At 34.7% G+C, this 26278-nt stretch overlaps 1 protein-coding gene across 2 annotated transcripts in view; it reads right to left on the reverse strand.

The window, feature by feature from the left end:
• Window positions 1-5148: 5148 nt before the first annotated feature.
• The window catches only part of DYNC2I1 (dynein 2 intermediate chain 1), a 30257-nt gene continuing 9127 nt past the window's right edge, over window positions 5149-26278 (reverse strand). The window contains exons 5-24 of one of the 2 annotated variants that reach the window (XR_015279664.1): window positions 25928-26254; window positions 24572-24630; window positions 22737-22794; window positions 21138-21215; window positions 19778-19973; window positions 18047-18149; window positions 15798-15927; window positions 15141-15252; window positions 14668-14762; window positions 14218-14344; window positions 13175-13347; window positions 12453-12615; window positions 10851-10964; window positions 9724-9785; window positions 8201-8678; window positions 7367-7427; window positions 7014-7110; window positions 6620-6751; window positions 6103-6326; window positions 5149-5591 (exon numbers count right to left, since the gene is read on the reverse strand). Coding sequence is in view for 1 of the 2 variants with exons in the window: in XM_086864981.1 (XP_086721107.1) it covers window positions 5420-5591; window positions 6103-6326; window positions 6620-6751; window positions 7014-7110; window positions 7367-7427; window positions 8627-8678; window positions 9724-9785; window positions 10851-10964; window positions 12453-12615; window positions 13175-13347; window positions 14218-14344; window positions 14668-14762; window positions 15141-15252; window positions 15798-15927; window positions 18047-18149; window positions 19778-19973; window positions 21138-21215; window positions 22737-22794; window positions 24572-24630; window positions 25928-26254 (2535 nt within the window). In the remaining variant the exon portion in view is untranslated. The remainder of the gene's footprint in view (window positions 5592-6102; window positions 6327-6619; window positions 6752-7013; window positions 7111-7366; window positions 7428-8200; window positions 8679-9723; window positions 9786-10850; window positions 10965-12452; window positions 12616-13174; window positions 13348-14217; window positions 14345-14667; window positions 14763-15140; window positions 15253-15797; window positions 15928-18046; window positions 18150-19777; window positions 19974-21137; window positions 21216-22736; window positions 22795-24571; window positions 24631-25927; window positions 26255-26278) is intronic. The other variant, XM_086864981.1, reaches the window with a different exon arrangement.

The raw sequence follows: 26278 nt of genomic DNA on the forward strand, positions 1-26278 counted from the left end.
GTTCCTCTTGCTTCCCCTATTACTCTTTTTCCTTCAGCATTTGCTGTTGGCCCCTGTGGGTGGGGTAAGATCAACCTGTTGTCTATTTATATAATTTAATCAATTTATACAATTTATTATTAATTAATAAAATATTTTAAAATATTAAAATTGTATAGTTTGTATAATTATAGATGAATATATATTTATATAAGTATATATATATTTATATATATATTTTGTATATATTATATATACTTATATAATACAGCTATTTTAATGTATGGATAGATTTTTCAGAAAGATCTTAAACTTCAGAGATCAGTGATGACATTAAAGAAATTGAGTTTTTTGGTTATAAAGATATGGATGCAATGATATGAAGGAATGCAGTATATTGTGAAATCCTTATCTTTGTAAGATAAAAAGAATGGAAATTAGAACTTAAACAAATGCAAACTACACTGAATGTCTTTGAAGATTGTGGATAGGTAGTTTTTGATTGGACCCCATGCAACACCCACATAATTAGTAATGAATTTGCTTAATGAATCGACTTTACAGAACTGCCAAAATGCTAAATTTTGAGCAAGTGAAGCAAAAGCTTCAAGGAATTTAGGGAATCTACAGTCATGTAGTGTCTAACCTATGTTCTGCATTCCACAGCACCAATGAAGGAATTTCCTTCTACTCAATGTGAATTTCACTATTTTGGGTGACTAAATCTTTAAATGAGGCCCTTTTTCTGATAACGTAAAAAACAGCTGGATATCTAAAGTAACCTAAGTAATTGTTCATTTTCTAAGTGAAGGTTAGAAGGGCAGTTTCACATCCATTTTTTCCTTTATCCTACTTTTCTGGTATAAATAATCCTGTCCTTTGGCTCAACTGCAGGGGCATTAAGAGTATCATCACCATTGCAAATAAACGGAGCAATCAAAAAAAACCACCTTTTCCACCCTACCTCATATAGGCTCTGTGAGACAAAGACTTTTCTTGGTCACTTATTTCAACAGTGCAATAGAACTTGACTCCCAAATGATTGATAGAAGTCATTCTAGATATTAGATTTTTCTCTTAAATCTTTGTCCTCAAGATATGGCATTAGAAATCTGGAGTTCTGAATGCAGTCAGGGTAAAGCACAACTTCAGGTAACTCACTATAATGGTTCACTGTTTGACTCTGCTGTTTAAAAATTATAGCAACTGTCTGATTGTGGACTTCTGGATTGTTCTCTAAGCCTCTGGAAGAATTCCTCTGTCTCCCTAAACAACACTTATTTTCCCAGCTCACCTTCTCACCTTCTCTCTCCCAAGAAGTACCAAGCAGATTAAAAATGTGGCTTTTAAAAGATGTGCCTAATGAATTGCTGTGTTATGCCTCTCTTTTTTCTGTAACAGAGAGAGAAAGCATTGCAGTTGGGGTTAGAGGAAAGTTATGAAATCCCTGATGTGCAACAATTGTGGGGTGGACGAGTTGAATGGTTTTGTCTGGTCACAAGACAGACAATATAAAAGAGGAACAGCAGTGAAACTATCAGCTGGTGGAGCAGAGCTTTTGGCTAAGAAAGACCTCTTAAAAACACTGTAGCACTTCAAGGCCTGACTAAAAAGACCAATAATATAGTCTACCTGCTTTTTATTTACTGTATTGAACCTATTCAGCAACAACAGATTGTCTGACCTGTGCATGTGATTAGTTTCCAGAGGAGCTGTTTTATTTCAGACTCCTGAAAGTAAAACCCACTTGACATCCTGGAGAAAAAGGGCAGCAAATTTATCATAAAATTTAATGAATCCAAGGGAAGCAAGGGTTCAACTGAAGGTGAAAAATAATCATGTTTTAAATGTCAATGGGTAGTATAGGCTATTACTGTATGGCTTTACTCCTGCTTCTAATAGGGTATCATTGCAATTGGGTTGCATCAGTGTAAAACTGGGAAACAGAGCCCTTAGGCTGCTTTAATTTATAATAGGATATAAATAATTTTGGGCTAAAATTCCATCAGTCTAGTGGCACAGTGTTAAAATGTTTAAACCACATCCATGAAAAATACAGATGTTTCTAAGTATCTGCAAATGTTAGTGTTTTTGAGTCTGTATTTGACACTACATCAGTAACCAATATGAAGTAAAAAAGCAGATTTCCTTGTGCTCAAAATCAAGCCCATCAATGCTATCAAACAATTTGACTCTTGTCTGCCTCCCTCCTCACAGCTGAGGTGGCTCAGAAACACCAACAAACAAGCAATTGTCTGTAAATAGAATATATTACAAGTTAATAATGAAAACATGGCTCATTAGCCATTTCCCTGTCCTGGTTTCTCCACAGCTTTTCCTGGTTTACATTTCATGACTGATGGCCACACTCTGGTTACATCCTAAGTGAATTCTATATGGGCCTACAGTCTCTACAATTTAATGACACCTCAGTATTTGCTTTAGTCCTGCCAATTTCTACACCTAGAACAGACCTAGATAGACTTTCCAACTCCTCAGAACTTCTACTTTTACAATTTAAATCTGTTCTGGTAAAAATATTCCGGGTTGTGGAATATTCCCTCCCTTTGGAGGCTACAAAGCATCTGTATCCTTCAATATTACTTAATTAAATGACAGCTATACTTGATTAAGGCAAAATTGCATTGGGTAGGATGGTCATCTTCAGTACCACTAAAAAGAAATGTTCTCAGACTAAAGAAGAGTCATTCTATTCCTGCTCTCCCAAGCTGAAAATATAGGCTGACAGGTTAAGAGAAGCATTTCTAAACAGTTGTAAGAAATGAGCCATCTGATTCAAGAATTCTGTTCCTTGGTTAACTTTCTATTCAGCTACTGAAAACTTGATTTTTCCCATCTGTGAGATGACAAAATTGAATGAAAATAGCATTAATATTTATGTTGCAAATAGAAAAGGCTTTCAAAGCATGTTCACAAAGTGGAAAATAAAAGCAGAAGTTTATCCAAAACTTTCTGGCCTTTTGCAAATTTAAAATTTATCAGCCTTGCTGCCAGGATTTGTTAGTTTAAGAGCAGGTAATCATATTTCATAGAAGTTGTTAACGTAGGTGAACTTTTATATCATTTGAATGGTCTCTATTTTGTGGATCAGTTAATTTCAACTACATTTCATACTGCTATGAATATGTATTCCAAAATTGCCCACAGGTGGGAAGAAATATGTTTACTGGGTCTGGTTGAGATGTTTTGTGATAGCAATGTTTATATCCTACATAAAGAACACTGAATAGAATGCGTGCGCCTCTGAACTCATACCAGAGGTACGAGTAAAAATTATATTGATATGAAAATAGTGAACTATTTTCTTTCATAAGAGTATCAGTTCTAATTAATCATGTTGCCTTCTTATGAATAAAATCCAGTATCTTATATAACTTGACAATCATTACAAGTAGCTGATTGAAAATTAGATGTTTTGTTTGAAACAATTTCTAAAATCCTTATGCATGCAATTGCTTTCCTTGTACTGTGGCCTCCCAATACTTCCCACTTTGCTGATACATGCTCCAAAACAGTTCTATCAAAATGTCCAACTGCAAGGCCTGTACTCTAATGATCTGCATCTACCATTGAGAGCATGCAAATAAGTGCAAAATTCTTTTTCCTCACATTCTTATACAGCAACTGTCAGCCCAGGATACTCTTATTATTACTGATATTCTTACATTAGTTTCCAGTTCAAGAGAGAAAAATCCTTTAGGCAAGAAGCACAGGCCCAGTGCAGGAACTGACTCTCCAGGCAGTACAAGCATAAGATAATAAATATTTGGACGTTTGAATTCAAGCAAACCTAACAACAGCTGCTCAAAAGCAGCACCAAGTACTTCTGTGCAAAGCCTGACACTATTTTTTTCTTTTGCATATTGAAAAAGCCCACCACCCCTGCACACAGCACAAGGCAGAAAAATCCCAACCCTTTGCTTACAGGTTCCATGTACAGAATTGAGTACAGTAAAGAAAATTCAGGGTGGGAAGTCCTGAAAGTGATGAAATTATATTGGATTTCTTTCAAAGATTGGTCTGGCAGGAAGGAGTAGTGGAGTATGTGTCTCTCACTTTGGGATAGAAAGAGTGAGAGATTTGGATTTTTTTTTTTATGATGGGTGTCAGTAGAGTCACTCTGATACCTTACTGGAAAAACTACCTGCCCTTTCTTCGTCTGTATACTAAAGTTATTCTTTTTTAACTTGTAATGTATATTATTGTCAGCAATGAAGATAAGAAGGGTCACTTGTCTTTATGGCCATTAAAAAGAAAGTCTGCAAAAATGGTCTCTGAAATATTAATTTCTCCAGCAGTTTTTTGGGCTTTCTGGATTTGTGCAATGGACAACAACAGACTCACTGCCAAAGTGGTGGATGTTGTTTTCATAACTCATATTTTACTGCTGTAACTTGGCACCATCATGTGGCCACTTCGAGTTTTTGCAACGTAAATAAAAATTTACATAGAAAAACATTTGCAATTAATTAATTTAAACTTAGAAATATTTCAATCTATTTTAGAAGGAGAAGGCATATACCTTAAATATATATGTTCACTAAATACTGAATATATTGTCTCTTAATTGTCCTTTTTTTTCACCAAATCTGAGCTTGTTTAATCAACTTTTTACTTACGCTCTTTCAGCCAGGTTTTCTTAAATTACAAAAGACATTTTCAGTGCTTCATCTTGGTTCCACCCCTACCAATGGTGTACAAAAATTAGTATCATATTTTAGACAGCTGTCCTCTTTCTCTCTACAAGAGCTTTGGAAAATATTTGCAGAATTAAACAGGTAAGTATTTTCTGTTTTACATCAGAAATCCCAATGGATTTAGAATTTCAGTAAATCCCCCAGGCATATTGTTCACGTAGTTCAATCCAAACAGGGAGTGTACATCCCAGAACCTGAGTTAGTCAGGTATTCCTTTTGCACAGTTTCAGGGTCAAAATCAGAAGATAGATAAGTGTGATGTAATGTGTATTTTTTGCATGTATGTTTGCATATGGTCTTCAGGTAGACACAAGAAAGTTTTCCAAAGCATTAATGTTTGAGAGGCCCAGAGGTGGAAATCTCCTCACATTTGGATTGTAACAGAAACACAACTTTATGTTTGCCAAATAATTGTTGATTTCTTTCAGAGTGAAATAATGAAAAACAGCAGTGCAATTTATAGGAATGTATTTTTGGTATTTTTTAGAAGTATATGTACATGTAAAATACTTTCAGTAATGAAACACAGCCAACATATTTTTGAGTACAATAATGGTAAATTTGATTCTGTCATTTTTATCATAAAATATATTGTTTGTTGAAATAATGTAGTGATAGTCTTTAAAATATATACAAATAATATACAAATTACATTACAATTTTTTTAATTGAAGTAAAAAATAAACTACACATTTTGCACAATAAATTGTACAACCCTGTTTCTAAAAAGACTGCAATAAAATAGAATACAGTTTGTCAGATTCCTCAGGCTGAGGTAATGCCCACTTCTTCTTTACATACTGAATGTCTATCTGTCCAGATTCCTTGGCCAGCACGATGCCTAACAATCCATTTGCTTTTTCTGGCTCTCCCAGCAGAGTCATAGTTACAACCCTGAAATCAAAAGAACAGGGGAGTGTTTTTCAATTGAGGCAAAATAAATAGAAATTATTCTTCTTTTCTGCTCAAGTCCCAGCATGTTCTTTAGCTTTTCACCAGTTGCAACCATTTCATGTATATAACATGCAATTCTTCCCCCATGCATTTCATCATCAATTTCTAATCATGGTTGTAAATTATTTCAAGCTTGTAAAAACGAACAATGTTTGATAGTATTTTCCAGTACAGTGTAATAAATTTAAAAATTGTAATATTTTCTCCAAAAACTGGCAGTGTGTTACTACAGTTTACAAGGAACCAAGGAAAACTTTTAGTTAGAGGGATATTCAGAAAGGCTAACTTCAGCCTAGGGAAGACAGTCAAAATTTAGCTCGCTGTAGTTTGTCTCCTCACCTTAGGTAGTTCACAAAATAAAGTTAGAAAAGCAAATTCTAATGAGCATTTAAAGTCAAGCAAAAAAACCCATGCAATAATATTAATATTTTGTAAAGAAGAGAGCACTTACTTCTCCAATGGCATAGTCTGCTTTGCCACAGGCAACAAATCATTTTCCAGAAGATCCCAAATGTAAATATTGGATGATGCATCCAGGACAAAGAACACAGCAGGTCTTGTCAAAGCCCACTGCAGGGCAATAATTGGCTGGCCCTTTGTGCTGCCATTCCACTGCATGAGGGGATACTCTGATGTCATCTGATGTAATCTAATACTTCCATCTGAACAACCAACCTACACCACAGATGAAAAGAAAATACATTCTGGAACAAAACAAACTAAGCAAGATATAAAAAGTGGCTTACTGGTGGACTTGGCAGTGGTGAGTTAAGGGTTGTACTTGATGATCTTGGGGGGTCTTTTCCAACCTAAATGATCCTATTATTCTATGATTTTTTGTCACCCTTCATGGCAGATTTGAATTAGTGAGGTAAATCAACTGTCACATCTAATTAAATACATCAAAGTAGAAATACTGCCTCAGCAAATAATTAAAAAATCAAGCTTTTATTAAAATGTTTTCATACCAAAAACAGTGGCTTTCCAAAAGGGAAGAAATCAATTGCAGTGATGCTTATTGATCTCAGTCTGCTCTCCTGGGGCCTGAATAGCTTTGGAACAACTTTTAAATCATGTCTTGTACCATGGCCTACCAGACCCTATGAACAATATAAAGAAAATTAATTAAACAAAATGAAACAAAAGTTGCATTACTGGTATTACAGGAAAAAGTTAAATAATTAATGAAATGATACTTTAAAAGATCCTTACTACCTAACAAATGTTATTAGCTAAAAGATTTTAATAATATAGGCACAAATTCTAAATTTTATATATAGTCTACTGGTCAAATTCCAACTAAATGAGACAGTTTCCAAACCAAAAAACTAACAACAAGATGAATTTCAGCATGATACTCACAATGTTTGTTCCAACAATGAAGTGATTGGTATTAGAAGACAGAAATTTAATAGTCAGTGTCTGTGGCATTCTCTGGCTAATATCCTTTGGGAAAAGGCTGAGGAAAATGGCAAAGGCAAAAGATGACATTAACACAGGAAATTGTCTCCTTAAGCTGTGCAAGTACATACAGAAACTCTGATCTAAAATATCAATGACTAGATATAGGAAGAAATGTGTATTAAAAAAAACAAACCAACACAAACAGAAAATAATGTTAAATATGTCTTAGGGAACAGCAAATCAGAAAGGTATAAGAAAAATTAGCTTTGTGAGATAACATATGTAAAATTGAAATGCCCCAGTTTTCTTACCTGTTATTCAATTCCATAGTAGAGCTATGTACTAACTTCACTTTCCCTCCAGGAACTAAACCTAAAATTATAAAATATTATTATTTGAACCGATTGAAGAACTTTGCATTAAAAAAAGTGCAATCAACAAATTAAATAGTAAATTAATAAATAAAAGGATAATTCATAATTACCTTACAGCCTTTGACATGCAAGAATCTTATATAATTTAGAGCTATTTGCTTCAGAATTCAAGTCTGAAGTTACAATCTTTGACAAAAATAGAAACATAGTTACATGTTTGTTTTTCAGCACTCTGTAAGACCCAATTCTAGAAGTGGTTCAAATACACATTTATGTTACTTGGATCTTTGACAATTAATTATAGTGATGAGATAGTGCAATAATGCATCCATAAAGTTGGTGTATGTTGCTTGTTAGCAGAGAACAACATAAATACTTCAAATCCTTCAAGGACAATAACTTTTTGAAGAGGAAAAAATTTTACTAGTGGTTGCATTAAAAATGTGTCAACATATGACCACAGCTTTAAGATGCACCTCTCCACAGACATAATACCCAGCTTTAGCAGCTTAATATAGCCTGACATTGCATTGCACATGATCTTAAAAATTCTAGTTTGCTGGGATTACTTCATTGTTTATTTATGTATTTTCAAATGTAAAAGGATTTTTGTCGCAGCCTTTTCCAATTAGGTAAGCATGTAAGTGTAAATTTGTTTAAAGAACAAAGAATGCAATTTTCTCCATTTACATAACTCATAAATGGCTGAATGGAATTGGTTCTTCAGTGTTTTCACAGAAAAAATTTCTCACACTAAATTACGTATCTTACCTAAAAAAAAGCTTTCAGGACAATTCTCAAAATGGAGACACAGGCAACAACAGAAGCACTATATCAGGTTTGGTTAAAACTAAGGTACAAAGAGGAGGACCAAATATATAGAATCACACATTCTTTGAAAAAAAAAAAGCTGTTGACAACACAAAAAACTACTGTGACGTTGTAAGAAATGTGTCTGTCTAGTGGCAATTACCAATACAAAACTAGCAGATGAGATTTAGATAGCAGTGAAAACGATTCTCATACCTAACCAATAACCCCAAACATCAGCTATGAACTACTCTGGACTGACCTTTTCCTCAGTACTTTTGCCTTCTTCTAAATTACTTCTTGGCATCACTGACTCTTCCTCTCTCTTTTAACTTCATAGTCTCAAAATTGGAGCATTTTATTCTACCTCTAATGTACAATACTCACCTAAGTCAGTTTGTGAACCAGCTAGATCCACTTTTCGCAATTCAACAACTACCTGAAAAGTCAATATTTAACATTAATAAACAATCAAAATTTACCAGACTTCCAAGTTTTTTAACAAGTTGTAATAGTAAGTAATAATGTAAAGGACAGTTTGGAGAGGCAGGTCTAACATTACAATGGTTACAGGTAGATTCCCTATTCCCTATCAATGTCTGCAATTCTAAAAATAGCTTCACATGCCTGCTGGATCTTCCCTGATGGAAAGCAGAATATGGAAAGCTACATTCTACACTTAATTGCTAGTTGGTATCTTGTTGTTTGGCCAGTCACAAAAAATCCCACCCCAAACAAGAAATTGTAATACATTTCCAGTGCTTTCCTATACATGAATAAAATTAACTATACATGAACTGTACATTAAATAAAAAGGGTAGAACAATTGGCCTGAATCTGTTGCTACGCAAGTTACTAAAGTAACTGAAGTTAAGGCTTTAATTTTTTAATTAAACTTCATTACTGACACAGAGGTGAAATTCTTTTATGCCTTATTATCCACAGGTTCAGCAGCTGGGCCAAGGCTGCATCAGGTGAAAAACCACTGAAAACATGTGACAGAAGAGTTTTCAGGACAGTAATTAACAGCAGCAGACCTGGTGCTTTCCTGACTATCATATTTTAGGCAAGGAAATCTTACCTTCTGATTTTTACTTTTTCTCTCTTTAGCATTTGCTTTACATAAATTAGAAATTTAATTTCTCCCTTACATTCAGTATCATCTCTGACATCACTGTGATTTTAAAATAAAGTAGGTGGGTGAGAGATAACTGAGGACTATTAATTAACTACTGGAAATATGTGAACATATTTTTATGAAGTAAAACGATTGTCTCTTTATATGAATTCATGTACCTGTTAATACTTTTGCCTAAAGATAACATAAGGGAGTCAGATCAAAACTTTCAAGGAGAATTCCAACAGAATGGTAAGAGTTGCTGTACTTTTCAGGGAGGCAATTCTCATTAGAAATTCTGAATTTGGGTTGTTGTATTTGAAATATTTTATTACACATTATACTCTCTCTTTTCATACATACTCACCCACATGTTGAGGATTCCATTTTCATCCATTGAAGCTATCTGAAATGGAGAGCTCGACATTTCTATAGAAGGAAAGGCAACAATTTATATTCATACACTGACCTTCCTCCTGAACAATACTGAAGAATTTGAAACATTTCCTACACTAATACATGCCCTGAAACTTCTACAATCTTCTCAGCTGAATATAAAGGGCAAGTGTCCTAATTCTACCAAAGAAAAAAAAAGGCATGAAACTTTCTTTACTGACAGGGTGGTCAAATATTGGAACAGGCTTCCTAGGGAGGTGGTCAATGCCCCAGGCCTGTCAGTGTTGAGGAGGCATTTGTACAGTGTTTAACATGTTTTAAGTCGGTCAGCCCCAAATTGATCAGGCAGTTGGACTGGATGATCCTTGCAGTTCCCTCCCAACTTAAACAGTCTGTTCTATATTTCTGTCTATTCCAGTATATGCAGCTTGTCCTACCAGAAAGGCAAATGATCTCAGTCTGCATCTTTTTTAAAAATGTCTGGATTCTGCATGGACTTTGGAAGGGGACATAAAGTGTAACAGATGGAATCTTGTAAAACCTGCAATAGGCAGCACATTTCTTCAAACCACTATGGATTTCAAAGTACAAATCTGCAATGGAAGTGATAATGTCTTCCCTAGCACACTGTCTGAGAATTTGAGGAAGTGAGGATTAGAGTTTCTTTGCAAAGGTTGGTCATTAAAAGAACAGAAAAAGGCACAGAAAAAACACCAATTAGAGCCACATATTTTAAGTGCTTTCAGATATAAGCAAATTGCTCCACTGACTCAGGTATTTTTTTTTGGACATTAGAAAAGCACAAAGAGTCTTCCAAAGGCAGTTTTTGAGTGATAACTTGTTTTATCATAGAAATATGGTCTAGAAAGCAGACATGATAGCAAGCACACAACCACATCTGATATGAAGCTGCACTGAATGAACATTACATAAAAATGAGAGCAGAAAACAAATATGAATGTTGCATGCAATTGATACTACAAACAACTAAAGAGGCAGACTGGAATTATAAACTGGATTTTGGCTATGATATTTGTTTCACTAGATACCTAAAGAAAGACTCAGATGTACCGATGCTTAGAAGAGCAGTTTACATACCCTCCTGGTAAGAGAGGCTTGAGAGCCCATAACTGTGGTCACTGTTGAGAGAAGTTGAGACAGGTTCCACTGCCAGTATAGGAGAGGTGTGGTTTACTGAGTTGAGAATGCCATCTGTAAATAAGGATCATGAAAGTTAAACATAGTACTTTCCACAAAAAGCAACAACAAAATCTTAATCACTTTTCAGCTTATGGGAGAATGATGATACAAAGAAAGAATTGCAAATAATGAATGTCCTTTGCACAAGTATCAAATACAGTACTGCAAACCATTTGCTAAATTAACAAAATACTACTAGATAAATCAATGTTTCAATATTTCTATTCGCTTCTCATTTTCCAAATGACTGATTTATTCCACTGTACCAGACGTTTCATTAAAATCTGCCATTTCAGGTTAGCATGGAAAGAATTATTTCAAGCTCCATAAACAACAGGGGTAAAAATAAATCACTGTCTGCTATAAAAGAAGACAGAATTGAAAAAAATTACTCTTAGTAGAAAGTATCCTGAAAAATCCTGAAACAAAGTATTCACCACAAGAAAATATGTATTTACCATTTAATAACATTTTAAGGCAAATGTGTGTTTAGACTAATTTCAGTATGTGTTCTTGTCAGACACTCATGATTCCTGGACTTGCCCTGTGCACTGAACTCAATCTCTTTTAAGACTGAAGGCATTAAATCTTCCTAAGTATCCAGCATTAAACCTGCCTGCTTACATAAGCAACCACATGAAACTGTACACATCCATTTGACTACCAGTGTGCAACACAATACCAAGCATCTTTGACCTACTAAAAAAACTAAAAAGTCTATCTACTGTCACCCTGAAAACTCAGCTTCTGAGCTTGCTAACATAGTTTTCTAAAGACTTTCCCAGGACAGTAACTGTAAACATAGATATGTGTACATTCTTTCTGTTACACGTCTTGTGATGGGCATTTCTCGTGGCCAGTGCAGTGAGAAAGTGTTATCCTGACCATCCAATCCCTGGCCGTGGTCAGAAGCCTATAAATCCTGGGAGGAAAAATAAACTCTGCTCTTTCTTGCACCACACCTCAACCTGTGTCGGCGTGATCTATTAATCTTCAGTGGTAACAATCTACAGCCAACTACTTTTACATGGCTGCTGCAATTAGAAACACTTGTGAAGAAAAGAGGATTTGGTGAATGTGTGTAGTGGGGTGTTTCAGAAAAATAATAGTACCACAGCCAGAATTACATCAGAAAATCCTAGCATGATTTGGACTGAAGGGATAAAGATCACCTTGTTCCAACCCCCAGCTGTGGGCAGGGACAGCTTCTGCTGGACCAGGTTGCTCAGAGCCCCATCCAGCCTGGCCTACAACACTTCCAGGGATGGGGCAGCCACAACTTCCATGGGCAAGCTGTGCCAGTGCCTCACCACTCCCACAGGAAAAAATGTCTTCCTAATAACTAAACTAAACCTACACTCCTAATAAAATTATTTACATAACTATTGCTATATGTTATTCTTCACTCTAGGATATCTTGCACAAACATTACAGAAACATCAAGACTCAGGTTACAATTCCACTGTGCACAGTGACTGACCAGGAGGCACAGATGCTCACCCGTGGAAAATGTGGGTACTCTAAATGTCCACTCGGTTTCAGTGATCATCATACAAGGGTGCATTCTTGAGTCTTCTCGAAGATCCCACACCAACAGTGAACCATCTACTGTTCCAGCAAAAACTAATGTTGCTTTACTGGGACTAAGGCAGCAACATACTACCTGTAAAACAGTAAAAACATGCAAGGACAATATGATAAAGATGAATTGTTTGATGAGCCTGAAATAGGTTTGTGAGCATGGAAACCCAGAAAATAGGGATTACATGTGTTTATGGCAGAAGGAAAATCTACTTTAAAATGGTAGTAGGATACAAGACCTTCAGTAGGCCTTCCCTTTTCAAAACAATCATTGTGTAATCTGGATCAACCGTCACAAAGCTGAAAGAGGTGACTCAGCTGTATGGGAATGATGAGTAGAGAGAAGTCCTAACAACATCTGAACCAGATGTGTTACTTCCACTACTCTTCAACCATGAAATACAGTGAAAATTAAACAATCAAAACAACCAACAAAACACCATGACCATCACTACAATCTGGTTCTAGAGCACAGAACAGAATGAGAATAGTCTTTGTTCACTAGGTTCAAATACGTTTCTCAGAAGACAGAAGATGGCATATTTTGCAGCAAGACATAAAAAAGGACCCCAAGTAAATATAAAATCTTTAAATAAAGTCTTGTAATTGGTGGACAAATATACAATGTTTTTAAAACATACCTCTGAATCACATATTAAAACTTTCTGAGGACTGGAGGGCTGCCAGATGTTCCAAACACATATAAGGCTCTTTCTGCTCAGCAAACCAACACCTGCCTTTTCAGGTAATCCATGGACAGAAAGTAATGTCTGCCTCTGCACTTGAGAGACATACAAGCAGGGTATTTTTCGGCCTAAACCATTAAAAAAAGCCAAGAAAGAAAAGCAATAAATGAAAAAGCAAATTCACTGCAGATGAAAAAGCATATTCAGCTGCTATAGCAACAAATAAACTAAGATGCAATTATGAAGAATATTTCTATTAACACTGTGTTGCTTTTGAAGCTATAAAACAAAAAAGGAGGGACTAGAGAAGGAGTTCTAAATACTAGAAGTAGAAAGCAAATAGGAAGAGACTCAGGAAATTAATAGGATAATTATTCTGGGCATAAGCAAGCCAATCTGATCTGATGCCAGTACATATACTGAAAATTAAACTGAGTCTCAAACAGGAAACAGCACAGGCCAGGCTTTTTTGGTTTAATCTCATGTGTTCATGGCAGATGACATAGGGTTCTGTGTTATAACAGGCCTTCCTAACTTAATTACAGATGCTGTGTTTTTCACTTTTCATCTAACAGCTACTGTCTATATGGAGAAGATATACTTTTCAAATACATCAGGCTACAGTGTCCCTGTTGAATAACCTCACCTATTTGTAACTTGAGCTCTACTGTCAATATAAGATCCCAAACAGAATTACACCCCTTGGGATGGCCCTTCAACAACAGGGACAAGACATTACACATATCATGTTAACTGCTGACTTTTTATCTGGTAGGGATAGAATCTATTTCTTGTAAGATGCTCTGATGTTCCCTATGTGAAACCAATCTGCACAAAGCTCCAGCAAGATTAGTGCAATTAAAAGGAAAGTGGGGTTTACATCATCTGTGTATCCTGATATGTGCTGTTTGCACAGTAATGACAAAGAACATGGCATTTTGCATAAGAAAGAAGAGATCACTCTGTACACTAAAAAGTGTAGAATAAAGTTCCCTTACCATGGAGGAATGGCTGGTTAGTATTTAACTGGAAACAGCTATCACTAATAGACAGACTGGTTTGTCGAGATCTTAGTTTCCTGGGTTGTGTTGCAACTTGATCTTCCTCTAGCAAAACAGCAATCACCTTTCAAACATAATTACATTTATAGAAACAAAAGGGTCATCTTATCTTCCAGCTTGCTATTTGTAGCTTTCTAAAGTTATGTGGATTAATTTCATAAAACTTTATCAACTGTCTTGTTAATTTTGTAACTTTGTAAATACAGCTTTACAGACAGAGAAGTTGCACAGCTCTGGTTCCATTCCTTTGCAGAGAGATTATTCTCTTTGATAACAAGTATTATTTAAGTAATTTATTTAAATTAGTCAGAACAAGAACTGTAAGTGATCTATCCCACTGTATACTTAAACACACAGCTCATAAAGGATATTAAGGATCTCATGTACCTGGCAAGCTGACCGGAGAAAATTTGCTAATTTTTGTGAATCTATTTTAGGCGTCAGAGCTCCATCCACTGATGTATCCTGGCTGTTTATGGGACCTATGAGAAACAGAAAAACAAAATACCAAACTTGAGGCTTTAAAAGGGAATCAGTTAAGAAAAGTGCAAGGACAATTTAATTTTTAAGCAAGAGAAGAGTGGCAGGAATCAACTTATCATCAGCAGAAATAACAGTGCTGAAGAACAAGATCTGTTGGAGACTCATTTTTGCTGCCAACAGAAACATCAAGCCAGAAGGAAAAATTATTTCTGCCACTTATTTTTCATATCTTCCACATGTGGATTCAGAGTGCCTGTATCAGCTTGCTATCAATGCAGCCTGCCACTCCATAGACTCACACAAGTAATGGACACCGAAGAGAAAGTTTACATGACATGAACTCATCCGTGAGTGAATAAGATTAAAGTGTTCTTCACCTCCAGATACAAGAGCACTTTCTCCTGGATGCTGTGTCCATTTCTCCAGTGTCTCAACTTCCTCAGTCTGAACGTCTCTATCAAGATTGTCCTCATTACACTGAACATATGCCTAAAGTAGAATAAAATTGATAAAATTATCAATATATGGGGTGACACAGCTAAGAATGACAGCACATAACTGAACAGAACTTACTAATTTTAAAATTGAAATTTATAGCTCAACCTCTTCTGTCTGTGAATTCAGACTTGAGCATACTGACACAGTGTCACTATTTCATGCACGCACATTTTACCACATTTCACACCAGAGTGCTAAATAAATAATATTGCAAAAATACAGAATATCTTCCATGATGTGCGAACACCAAACCCAGCATATCTGGGGACACTGAGCCACAGACAGGCAAAAAAGCCCTTTAGAAAATGGGAAAGGAAAATGAGAGAGTCCTCTTCTAATACAGAAATGAAATGGCATGTCTGGCCAAAAGTTTCAAGATCATTGCTTTATAGTAATTGAGACTTAGAGATGAATACGATTAATTTACTACTTTATGTCCTGGTAGCTTTAGCAACCTTATTTTTCAAGGAAAATTATTTTCCAGAAGGAAAATCAGGCCTTTGAGGATTGAAATATTACTATGCAATGTTACACACCTGCTTGGTGTCCATTTTACCAAAATTCCTGATATACATGTCGTACTCATTGACAGGGGGCAAATCCAGCAATGAAAAACTAACTGAGAAATCCAGGTCAATTAGTGGAAGAAGTTCTGAACTCCGTTTTCTTCAGGATGAGTTACAAGAGAGAAACACAAAAATGGTTAAGACAAAATGTTTGATATTCCTAAAGAAAGACAACCTGATTTTGTATCTAACAATTCATTAATCTGTGGGGATTTAAATTGAACCAAAATTAATTGGCAGATAAAAATGTATCAATAGAAATAGATAGACTATTTTTAAGAGTTTTCATTTAATGTTACATTGAGGTAATAATCATATTTGAAAATGCAATACTTATTGTAAATGGCAAACTTAATATGGTTTATTACTAAAGCTAAACTATCAAAAGCTCACCAGATCAACCTGACTAAGTATTCCAAAGCTGTTCTGTGAGGTAACAGATGAATGTCTATTTCTTCTATAGTTAGGACAGTGGCTAATTCTCCTGAACTCATTTTATTAACTCACATCACTCATATGTGTATGTGCTTTATAAAGATTTTCTATGATGTCCTAGCTTTGTTACACATATGCAGAAAAAGACTGACAGTCTTAGCCACAATTCACACAACTGTCTATCTGCTTTAATGCCATAAGGCTGTTGAGACATGAACTGCTTGAATTCACAAAGATGTCTGCTTACAAGTCAATTCCAGGCTCTTGCTGTAGTAAAATCTTTGACAATTAGATAACTTTTGCAGTCTCCCTTTCTCTCTCTTGCTCTTGCAGGATTTTTTTAATGTACTTAAATGTGATACATAAATACAAACCAGATAAAATTATGGATCTATAGCCATTCCATATCTAAAAACTCTTGCAGATGCATATTTTAGTTACAGCTTTTTGCTGAGGCTAGATGATATTTGAAAAAAGACTAGAGCAACAAGAGCTAGAATTTCATAAATATTTCAAAGTAAATTTTCTTTATTCTTCAGTACAATTCTCACATCTTTTTGCTACTTTATGACATCTATTGCATACTCTTACCCACATTTTACTTTAACTTCCTAATACATCACCTCCTCACAAACATGGGTATAGAATGCTGAGATTTAACTCAAACATATGAACGTTGCTAACTAGTTACGCATCTTAATGATAAATGCAGACAGATTCCTAAAATAAATTAATAAGTATTTATAATTTACAACTCCCAAGTGCCACAATTTATTTATGGGATGCTTTCAGTCTATTTACTGGTAGTAATGTATTATCACAGCATTAAATTCCACAACCCCTTCCTTTACCCATGAAAATGCTCATTATCTTCACAGGCTGTGTATGCTATTAGCATGCACACAGAGTTATAGTCATAATCAGTCATGGTACATAATCAGCAGAGGCTGACAAACATTCCAGAAGGCAATTCTCCAGAGATGCCTTTGTGAGTTTCTTAATGTCTCCACAGTCTAGAGAGGAAGCCTAGATAATGAACTTGTGTAAAATTTGAGAATATAATTTTAGGCAATGTGAATTAAATAACTTAGACAATAAAATATCCTTATGTGAAAATTAGCCACTGATGTGCAGTCATGAAACAGTGGAATCTGGTATTAACAATAGCATTTAATAATCTTGCTTTATGCATCCAAACATTGTAACAGAAAACTGGAAATATATATATAGTGCTTCAGACAAATCTGGAGCTCCTGGAAAGTTCCACAAAAAGCAGGCATCAATTTGTTTCTTTAGAATACAAAGACATCTTCGGTATCGCAAATCTAGATCAATTTTAGATTGGTAATAATATGTTTTTACAGCAATTGATGTTATCCCTGAAAGGGAATATGCTACTTTGGCAACTATATGCAAGATATATTCTTGATTATTTTAAGAAGTTAGAGCTCTGCAGGGACTTGATGGTAGCTGAAAGGCTTGCTTTTCAGTACTTTAAGTCTACATCTAATTAAACGACTGATGCATTACACAAAGAAATTACAATCCTGGCAACATGTTCTGTATAAAATGTTCTGAATAAAATAAAATAACTGATATATAGATACATTTCTCGTATAAAATGACATGTAGCAATACCTGTAAATTATATGTACTTAAGAACTAATTACTGCTAGTTAATAAAATATTTGATTCCATAAGCCTCAAGTTTATAAAGTTCACATAGTTCAAATATCTCACATAGCGAGCTGCCATTTTGTGAGGATTATTTAAAATACACTTACTTCTGCTTACTGGCCATACTTCGGCTGCTTTGTCTTTGGTTTGCCATTTGGAAATCCATGAATATTCCACAAAAAGAGCTTCTGACAGAAGAATCTTGCCTTTCTGTGATATTGTAAAACACAGTGTTACCATTCTTCAAAGAGCATGAAAATGTTAAGCAGTAAGTCTAAAAAACAGCAGATTTGTTACAAAACAGCTACTAAAAGTTCCTCATGCTCATTACACAAAGTGCTCTATCACCATTTTCAGAGCAGTAAGTTTAACATCAGTAATGGGCCAGCATATGGCCTTTGCAATGGCTCTTTATAAATCAATTCAAAATTGCTGACTATTGCAATTTTTACTTTAGAAGATTGATGCAGAAAATGTCTCTTTCTTTCTCTTGCTATCAGCCGGTGCCTTGTTCCTCTGTGCACAGTAAAACACACTGTGATAAATTCTAAAAATTGCATTAAAGTCACACAGACTTCACCACGTCCACACTACACCTCTGAGTAAGAACACAGGTAGAGGAGAACCTCATCAACACAGTCTTAACTAATGTCCTTAAATGAATAAAGCAAACATTGAAAACTGTTCCTTGAAAAGCCACAGTTAACAGACCAACTACAACAACTGATGTCACATCTATCTTTCCTGGCTAGGTTTTATTTAATTGACCTTAAGATCCAACTTCCAGTCAGGACTAATGGTGCTTTCACTTCCTCAAAGGATGACCACCTTTTTAGGCAATACTAGTAAAATGCTTTTAAACTTATAAAAATAATCGCCAGACTGATCAGCCACCATTTTAAGTAAACGAAATCAAAAGTTCATCAAAAAAAGAATGTTGTGTAATTAAGAATGAATCACCAAGTGCTTCACAATTCTGAAATTTAAAAATCTTTATTGATTCTGTACTTTTCATTAGAAAAATAATAATTGCATAAATCTTCTGCAAAAAGAAATTCACATAATAGTATGCTGGTTCTGGCTGCAATGACCATTAACTGAAAATGTATTGACAGAATCAGCTGGAATTTCAGAATTGACAGTATTCCAGCTTTTCTAGGCTGGAAAAGACCTTTAATAGATACTGTAAAGACTTACAGAAACTCCATGCTATTCTTCCATGACTGCACTAACTTTGAACCAGACTAAAAAGCTATTAAATATTCTATTACACAATGATTCTATGTGGTTGTTCACTTCAGTACGGACTGCAAAGGAGAACCACAACTGTACTTAAATAAGCAGCTCTGGCACTCACAGGTGTGAGATCAATTGAATGCCAGACATTTCAGAAAGAGCTTGCATTTAAAAGTGATAAAGTGCTATATATTTGAGTAGTATTGATATTTTTCTTGCCTTCCCTCCAAAACAGTTGCTTCAACTTCGCTTAAAAGAAAAAGGTGAATTTAATGCCAGCGGAAGCCCCAGACTGTTCCAGCAGACTGTTCCAACTCTTTAAGTTTTCAAAATCCAGACTCTCATATGCTCCTTTTACCCAAAATAAGACATATTAAATGTCAGTCTGTACTTTTTATATTTCACAATTTAAATGATTAGTAATGCCTATGAATCATTTAGCAATGTGGACGTTACAGTGCTTACCACAAATCTACATGATTCATCCAGAGGACCAGATTTTGGTCTTTAGGCAGACTTTTAGAAAAAGTGGCCAGCTGACTTGTAAGTTGTATGTGTTACTCATACATTTAATAAAAAAAGGGCTGGTACTAGTCACATACCCATGACTGGTTCCTTTTTTTTATTTTCCAGTTTCTTTGGCAATGGAGTAAAAATCCTATCATTTTCTGCAGTAATTGCTCTTTGAATTTCTTCAATTTCTGAAGTTCTGGAAAATGGAACCTCTCTTAGGTTTTCTTCTGCATCTCCTGCTTCACCACTTTTGTCTTCATCATCTTCAAAATCATCTTCATAGTCCTTTGAAAGTAACAGAACTTTCCATACTTAGTAAACGCAGACTATTAGATGTATTTTTCAATATTTCACAGAAATTATAAAATGGTGTCAAAATAGAAACCTCATACAGATGGCTACAAATCCTCTGACTGAAAGGCACTCTAAAATAACTGATGGAAAGAAAATGGCAGCTCTTGATTGTGCAGTAATTTTAATCTAGAGAAGATAATATCAGTGTTGTTCTACAGTGCCCAAAATAGTCTTTTTATTTAATATCCTAAAGTAGATACTCTATGTTTAGGTGAATTATGTGATCTTTAAAGAAATAAAATAACAGTGTTCAGTGGCATAAATGCTTCAGGGATGTATGAAGTTGTTTTTTTGACAGTTTTAATTCAAGCTGTCCTTTAATGGCAGACTCAAATTTACTAAACTGCCACACTCCCTGTCTATGCCTAAGGGTCACCCTTTGATTAATTCCTTTAACTAAGACAATTCATGTCATGCTAAAATAATCACCTAACACATATGATATGAACAAGTCTTAAATGTGCTTATTTCTCTTCACTGAATGGCAAAGGGCAAAGTGACCAGCTCAACAGTGTAAATCATCACTCCTGACATGATAGGAGTTCTACCCTCACTGAACAAAGATGATTCTAGTTCAGCTCACCATGAAAGCACATCCCACACACTCTTGTAGCTTAATAACTTTAAAGTAAACAAAAGAGAATTCCCCTAAAAACAGGGAATTCAATTAAACAAATTAGTGAAGTGAATGTTATGTATCAATACCTTTTTCCTATGATATTTTTTCAGTGATAAAGGAACTGGCTTTTTTTCATTTTTTACCTAAAGTTGTCAGCTCTGATTATTTTAAAAATTCAGCATTCTTCACAGAAAGTAATTTAAATAATTGAAATCCAAAAAGGCAGAGAAAACATTTTGTAAACACTTCAACTAAAAAACCAGAAGTTGGTTTCCAACCTCTGATGAAAACTAACTAAATACATAGCAGAGACTTTATACTTAACATTTTAATTACTCACTATCTACTGTTAGCCAAATTAAGGTCACTGTCACCTAAAAAATAACTAAAAACCTGTTTATTTCTGTGAACAAAGTTATTCTCTATTTTGATACTTAAGAATTACTTCAGACAGACAACTGTATGCTTTTACTTACTTCAAAGTCATTTTCATAATTTGGTGAAAAATCCTCAAGTCCTGTGTCTGGATTAGAGATGTTTGTATCTTTCATTTCCTAAAAAAGAAAAATGAATGAAACCATTAAATAATCTTACAAAATAAAATCTCTTATCTGCCAAATCTTACCATACAATAAATTAATAGTTGCTGTTCTCAGAGATTTCTACATTTTCAAGCAAACATAAAGCTTATAGCTTATACAGGTAAATAAAATTGTATTATCACGTGAAAATTGCTGAATTAAACTAATAGTACAAGAAGAAAAACAGAACTCAAACTTATCTTGGGAAGACCAACTGGTTTTTACCAGTATTTTTATTGGAAAAAACATAAAAACTGGTGCATTGCCTACAATTTCATTGCTGGTGCTAACAACAAAATACAATTGCCCTACTCTTTTGAAGACTAGACAAAAGTATCCCTACGCCTATGTTATACTGAGGGACTCAATCCTTTAATAAAACAGTGCAAATGTTGAAACCAGGAAAGCAGAGACATGGATATAACAGGAGAATAAGATAATTTTTATATGTAAATAATTTTGCTGGTATTGAATCCTCTACTTTATTTACATGGAATAAGATTCACAGTATCCCTGCAGTAACTTCCAAATACATTTCCTTTCTCTAGATTATTAACTTGATTAAAATAATGACATTTATTTATGGCAGCTTTCCTGGTTTCAACATTTGCACTGTTTCATTAACAGACTGAATCCCCCAGTATAACTTAGGTTGTGAGAAATTTCTCTGATTTCTTCTTTCTGCAAGGTTGCGGGGACTCAGCAGTATCTAGAATTCATATAATTTAAAAAAAAAAAATCCTAATTCCATTTAGTCAGACACCTTTGGTAACACACTCAACAAAGGTGAGTCTTTATTAGCTATTAGGCTACTTTGTAGTTTTTATTACCTATGATCATCTCAGAAATGCCCACAGAGCTTCATTAATAACACAGATGCACCTGGTACATATATGGTTTTTACACACTAAAAACCTCCACTCGTCAGCAGTTGCCTGGGTTCCTACTTTAAAGAATTTATAGAGAAAATCTATATATTACCAATACAAAGCAGGATTAGGAAATCATGCTGGAATACCTGGAAGGCTGTGGCATTTGAAGCAATAAATATACAAAAAAAATCAACAGCATAAAATGCAAATCTCTGGAATTTAAGTCTCCTTGTTGAGTCAGGTAGGAATTAAGTGGAATTTCTCCCTCCTGGGCTGCCTCCTATTGCCAATGAACACAGAGAAGATAATGGAAAAGGAGTCCAAGTATAAGAGTACTGAACTCTGCCCATTTCTCTCCACAAACTAAAAATGAAATTTAGGTCCTCACCACAGAAATTCACACTTAAAGACAAGCTGAATCAATTAGTTGAAAATATCATGAAACTTTTTAAAATTGTTATGGTAGAGTTAGGCTGTATCTGCACAGACTGCTCCAAATAAACCCAAATCTATAGAGCTTCAGACTTGCTGAAAATTTGGTTCTGTCTGCACCTGTTCATTTGAAAATATTAAAATAAATAATTTCAAAATATAAAAATCATTTCCTTTTCCTTAGTTTTACCTCTTGTCTTGTGTCCATCTCCTCTTTTTCGATGAGTTTTCCTTTATCTTTTGCAGTCCTATTCAAAAAGAGAACAATTAATGTATTGGTTAACTCATAAGAAAACAACTCTGTTTGTTTTGTTTTCTGGGGATTTTGTTTGTTTTAGTAAAAAAAAAGGCTTTTCCCTGAAAAGGAAAAACAGTTGGAAATTTCCAATTAACTGAAATATTTCTACAAGTATTTTTATATATTTCTGTTGATACAAAAGGATAATTAAATAACCAATTGATAAACCAGGAAATAATTCAGAAACTTTGTCCAAATTTAACACCTATAATCGCATAAAAAGACAAGACAAAGTAGTAAGGAAAAAAATTTCATAACCCCGCACATTTATTATTTGTATTAATATTTTCAGCAAATCAGAGATCAAGATCAGTTTGGTACAATATACTCTAAAGCTATAAATCAAAGACAGATTTCAAACCAGGTTTTTCATTCAGGAGTCTTATTTGTGAGGACAATACAATCAGGGTCAGAGAGCAGGAGCAAATCAACAAAAAGCTTTGCTACTCAGTAATGTATTTGATTATTTAATAAGTTGAGAATAAGTAGAAAGTATCAGACTTCAAGAAGAGAGTATTTTTACTTCTTGTGTGAGTATTTGTATATACTACTGTTGGGATTGACAGACATAGGAAAAGGCAACAAAATTATAATTTTTTAAAATTAAAGTTTGTCATAACAAATTGGAGTGGGTTCAACATTAACAGTGCTTGAAACTGAAGCAGGCCTTCAGGACATCTCTCTAAACCATGCTGCCTTCCCTGCCATTCAGGAATGGCTAAACTCTTCTTTCCCAGCTATGCACAAACAATGACTCAGCCACAACCCCAGCAGCAACAGCCTCAAAACATTGCCTGAATATTCAGCACTGCTGACACAGCTGAGTGCTGCTGCCAGGTAGCATCCCAACGTGTATTCTGAAATATTTCAACAGGAATACACTTCCACAAATTCACTTCAGCCAAAGTGGTCTGTCCCACGCTTAACATTAGTAATACTCAGCCAACACTGGCAGTGACTTCACTGCCAGTGTCCCCAGAAGCAAACAACCCAGACTCGTATTCAGCCAGGAAGCTAAACTAGGGTTTAAGAGTCAGAATTGCAGCCAACAATGTACCCAGAGAATTACACTTCACAAAGTTCTTCAAGAATGTCACAAGGCTTATGAATTATGGAATTCGAAGTATTAAAATATACAGGAAACTTCTCTCAGATTTATATTTGCTAGTAATAAAACTTAAAAATATAATCCTGAAATTTAACTGATCCTGCTGAGGGTATCTGGAACTTTTCCTTTCATATTCAACTGCAAACTTGCTATATATATAAATAAAATGTTTTAGATACCATCTAGGACAGGAACTGAGTATTGATAGTCAAATTAAACTAAACAACATAATAGAGCCCTATGTAGTTCATCATGAACCTTACATAGGTCCACATGACTACATAGTGAATTTCCAGGTGGTAAAATACAGCATTTTTGTCTCCAAAACTAAGTGCCCAGATTAATATATATGCAGTTTACAAGGACTGAAGAGTATCTCTTGCTACCCGGATGAAGAAAAATAATTAAAGGAATACAAATACATACATTTTAATCTGATTCATCTTAGAGGCAATAGATTTTTTTTGTAATTTATGTACTATTGGGCCTAAGAAAAAAAAAAAAGAAAAATATTATCCCCAGATATGTGAGATTAAGAATTTATGCTTATTGGTTTGGTGATGACTGAATCTTAGTAGACACCATTTAGTCTATAATTATTTTAAATCCCTGAACTGACCTTATTAGCTGATGTCTCATTTCTTCTTGAATCTTGTCCTCCTTTTTGTATTCATTGTTCTGTGAAAGAAGGCACAACACTCATGAGTCAGAAATGCTGGGAAGGAATATGTATATCAACCTGTATTAGCTGAACTCTCATCAAATGGTAAAAAAGGTTCCTAATGAATTGTTTCAGTTACAGACTATATTTTATTTCAGTCATTGCTTGTAAGACGCTCTGAAAAGCTGGCCTTGTGAGGCTGCAGCAAGCCTGTTCCAAAACATGAGACTTTAACAGCATGTACTACAATTCACACAAACTGGACACAGGGACAGAGAACAGTCTCAGGCACTTTTAATCCCCAGAAGAGGGACTTGAATCTTAAATTCTGTATTTTGAAGGCTTTTCTTAAGTTTGGAAATTTATTCAATAGGCTGTTTAAGATAAAGGTCTTTGTCTCTATTCAGAAACAGAAATCAAAATATAACTCTGGGACAGAAGCATCAGTGCGTGTGTTGTGTAACAGCTACCTGAGCAAATTTCCAAGAAGTCAAACATTGAGCAAGTCCCTGATAGACTTTTGTTGTCTGCTGCAGACAGTCAGTTACAAGAATTGTTCATGGAGAGCCCCTACACTGAAAATTACTCATATTGTCACTAGAAAATATATTTCTCAACTTCTATTTTAGAAGCTTGTACATCTTGTCTTTAGGCAGCAGAAGAAACTATCCTATACCATCTCAAGTGTTGTATGTCTCATAAAATTTATTTAAGAGTTACAAATTCCTAGAGATTCCTTCTCTCAGTTTTGTTGAATAAATACTTAGAAAAATCAGGAAAAAAATGACAAATTATTGATTAAGTCTCTAGGATATAACCTCATGTTCTATATTACAAACATAAAAGATATTCTATGGCTTCAGAAGTACAGGCAAACCCCACAAATATAAAGGGTCTTTATTCACATGCCTACTTATGAGCTGGATAGCTGTTCTCCCTTCATAGACAACACAAAATTAGTTTCTACTAAATCACACTTTTTGCTACAAAGGCAGCCAATAAACTTTAATGGACCTCAAGCCTTATGACATCTCCACTCCAAAGTGTTCGCAAAAATTTCAAAATCATAGCAAGAAAGAATTTTATTAATAAAAGACATTTCTAACATATAGGCAGGGCTTTTTGTTTAAATTTTATGGAAGGAATCAATTCTGAATTAGCATACTTAAATACAGATGTAGTGTTTTCATCTACCACCTTACCCTCAAATGTCAGAAAATGTTGACTGAAAATCCTAGCATTTTTATCATTCCCCTATTAACAATACACTAATAATTAAAGAAAGTGATAAGGTAATGTTTTACCAAAACCTACCTTTATATCATATTTCTTTCTTTCATTTTCTCTACTTTTTACTCTCTCATTAGCTTCTGCTGCTGGCCCCTCTCTGTCTCCATGGGAAGACTTTTCTTTGGATCTCTTCGATTTATGTTTTTCTTCCTCTCCCTTTCCATAACGTTTATGACTTTTCTCTTTAGAAAGCCTCTCTTTTTCTGTCCCAACAGAATGTTCTTTTTTTTCTCTGTGTTTTCTTTCTATCTCTTTATCCAGCTCTTGATGTTTCTCTAACTTGTGTACACGTTCACCTTCTTCAACTTTGTAGGCTAAAACTTTCTCAATTTTCTTTCTTAAATCATTATCCTGCAAAGGGGAAAATAATATTAA

Source organism: Cyanistes caeruleus, chromosome 1, assembly GCF_971803275.1.
Source record: "Cyanistes caeruleus chromosome 1, bCyaCae1.hap1.1, whole genome shotgun sequence".
NCBI lineage: Eukaryota > Metazoa > Chordata > Aves > Passeriformes > Paridae > Cyanistes > Cyanistes caeruleus.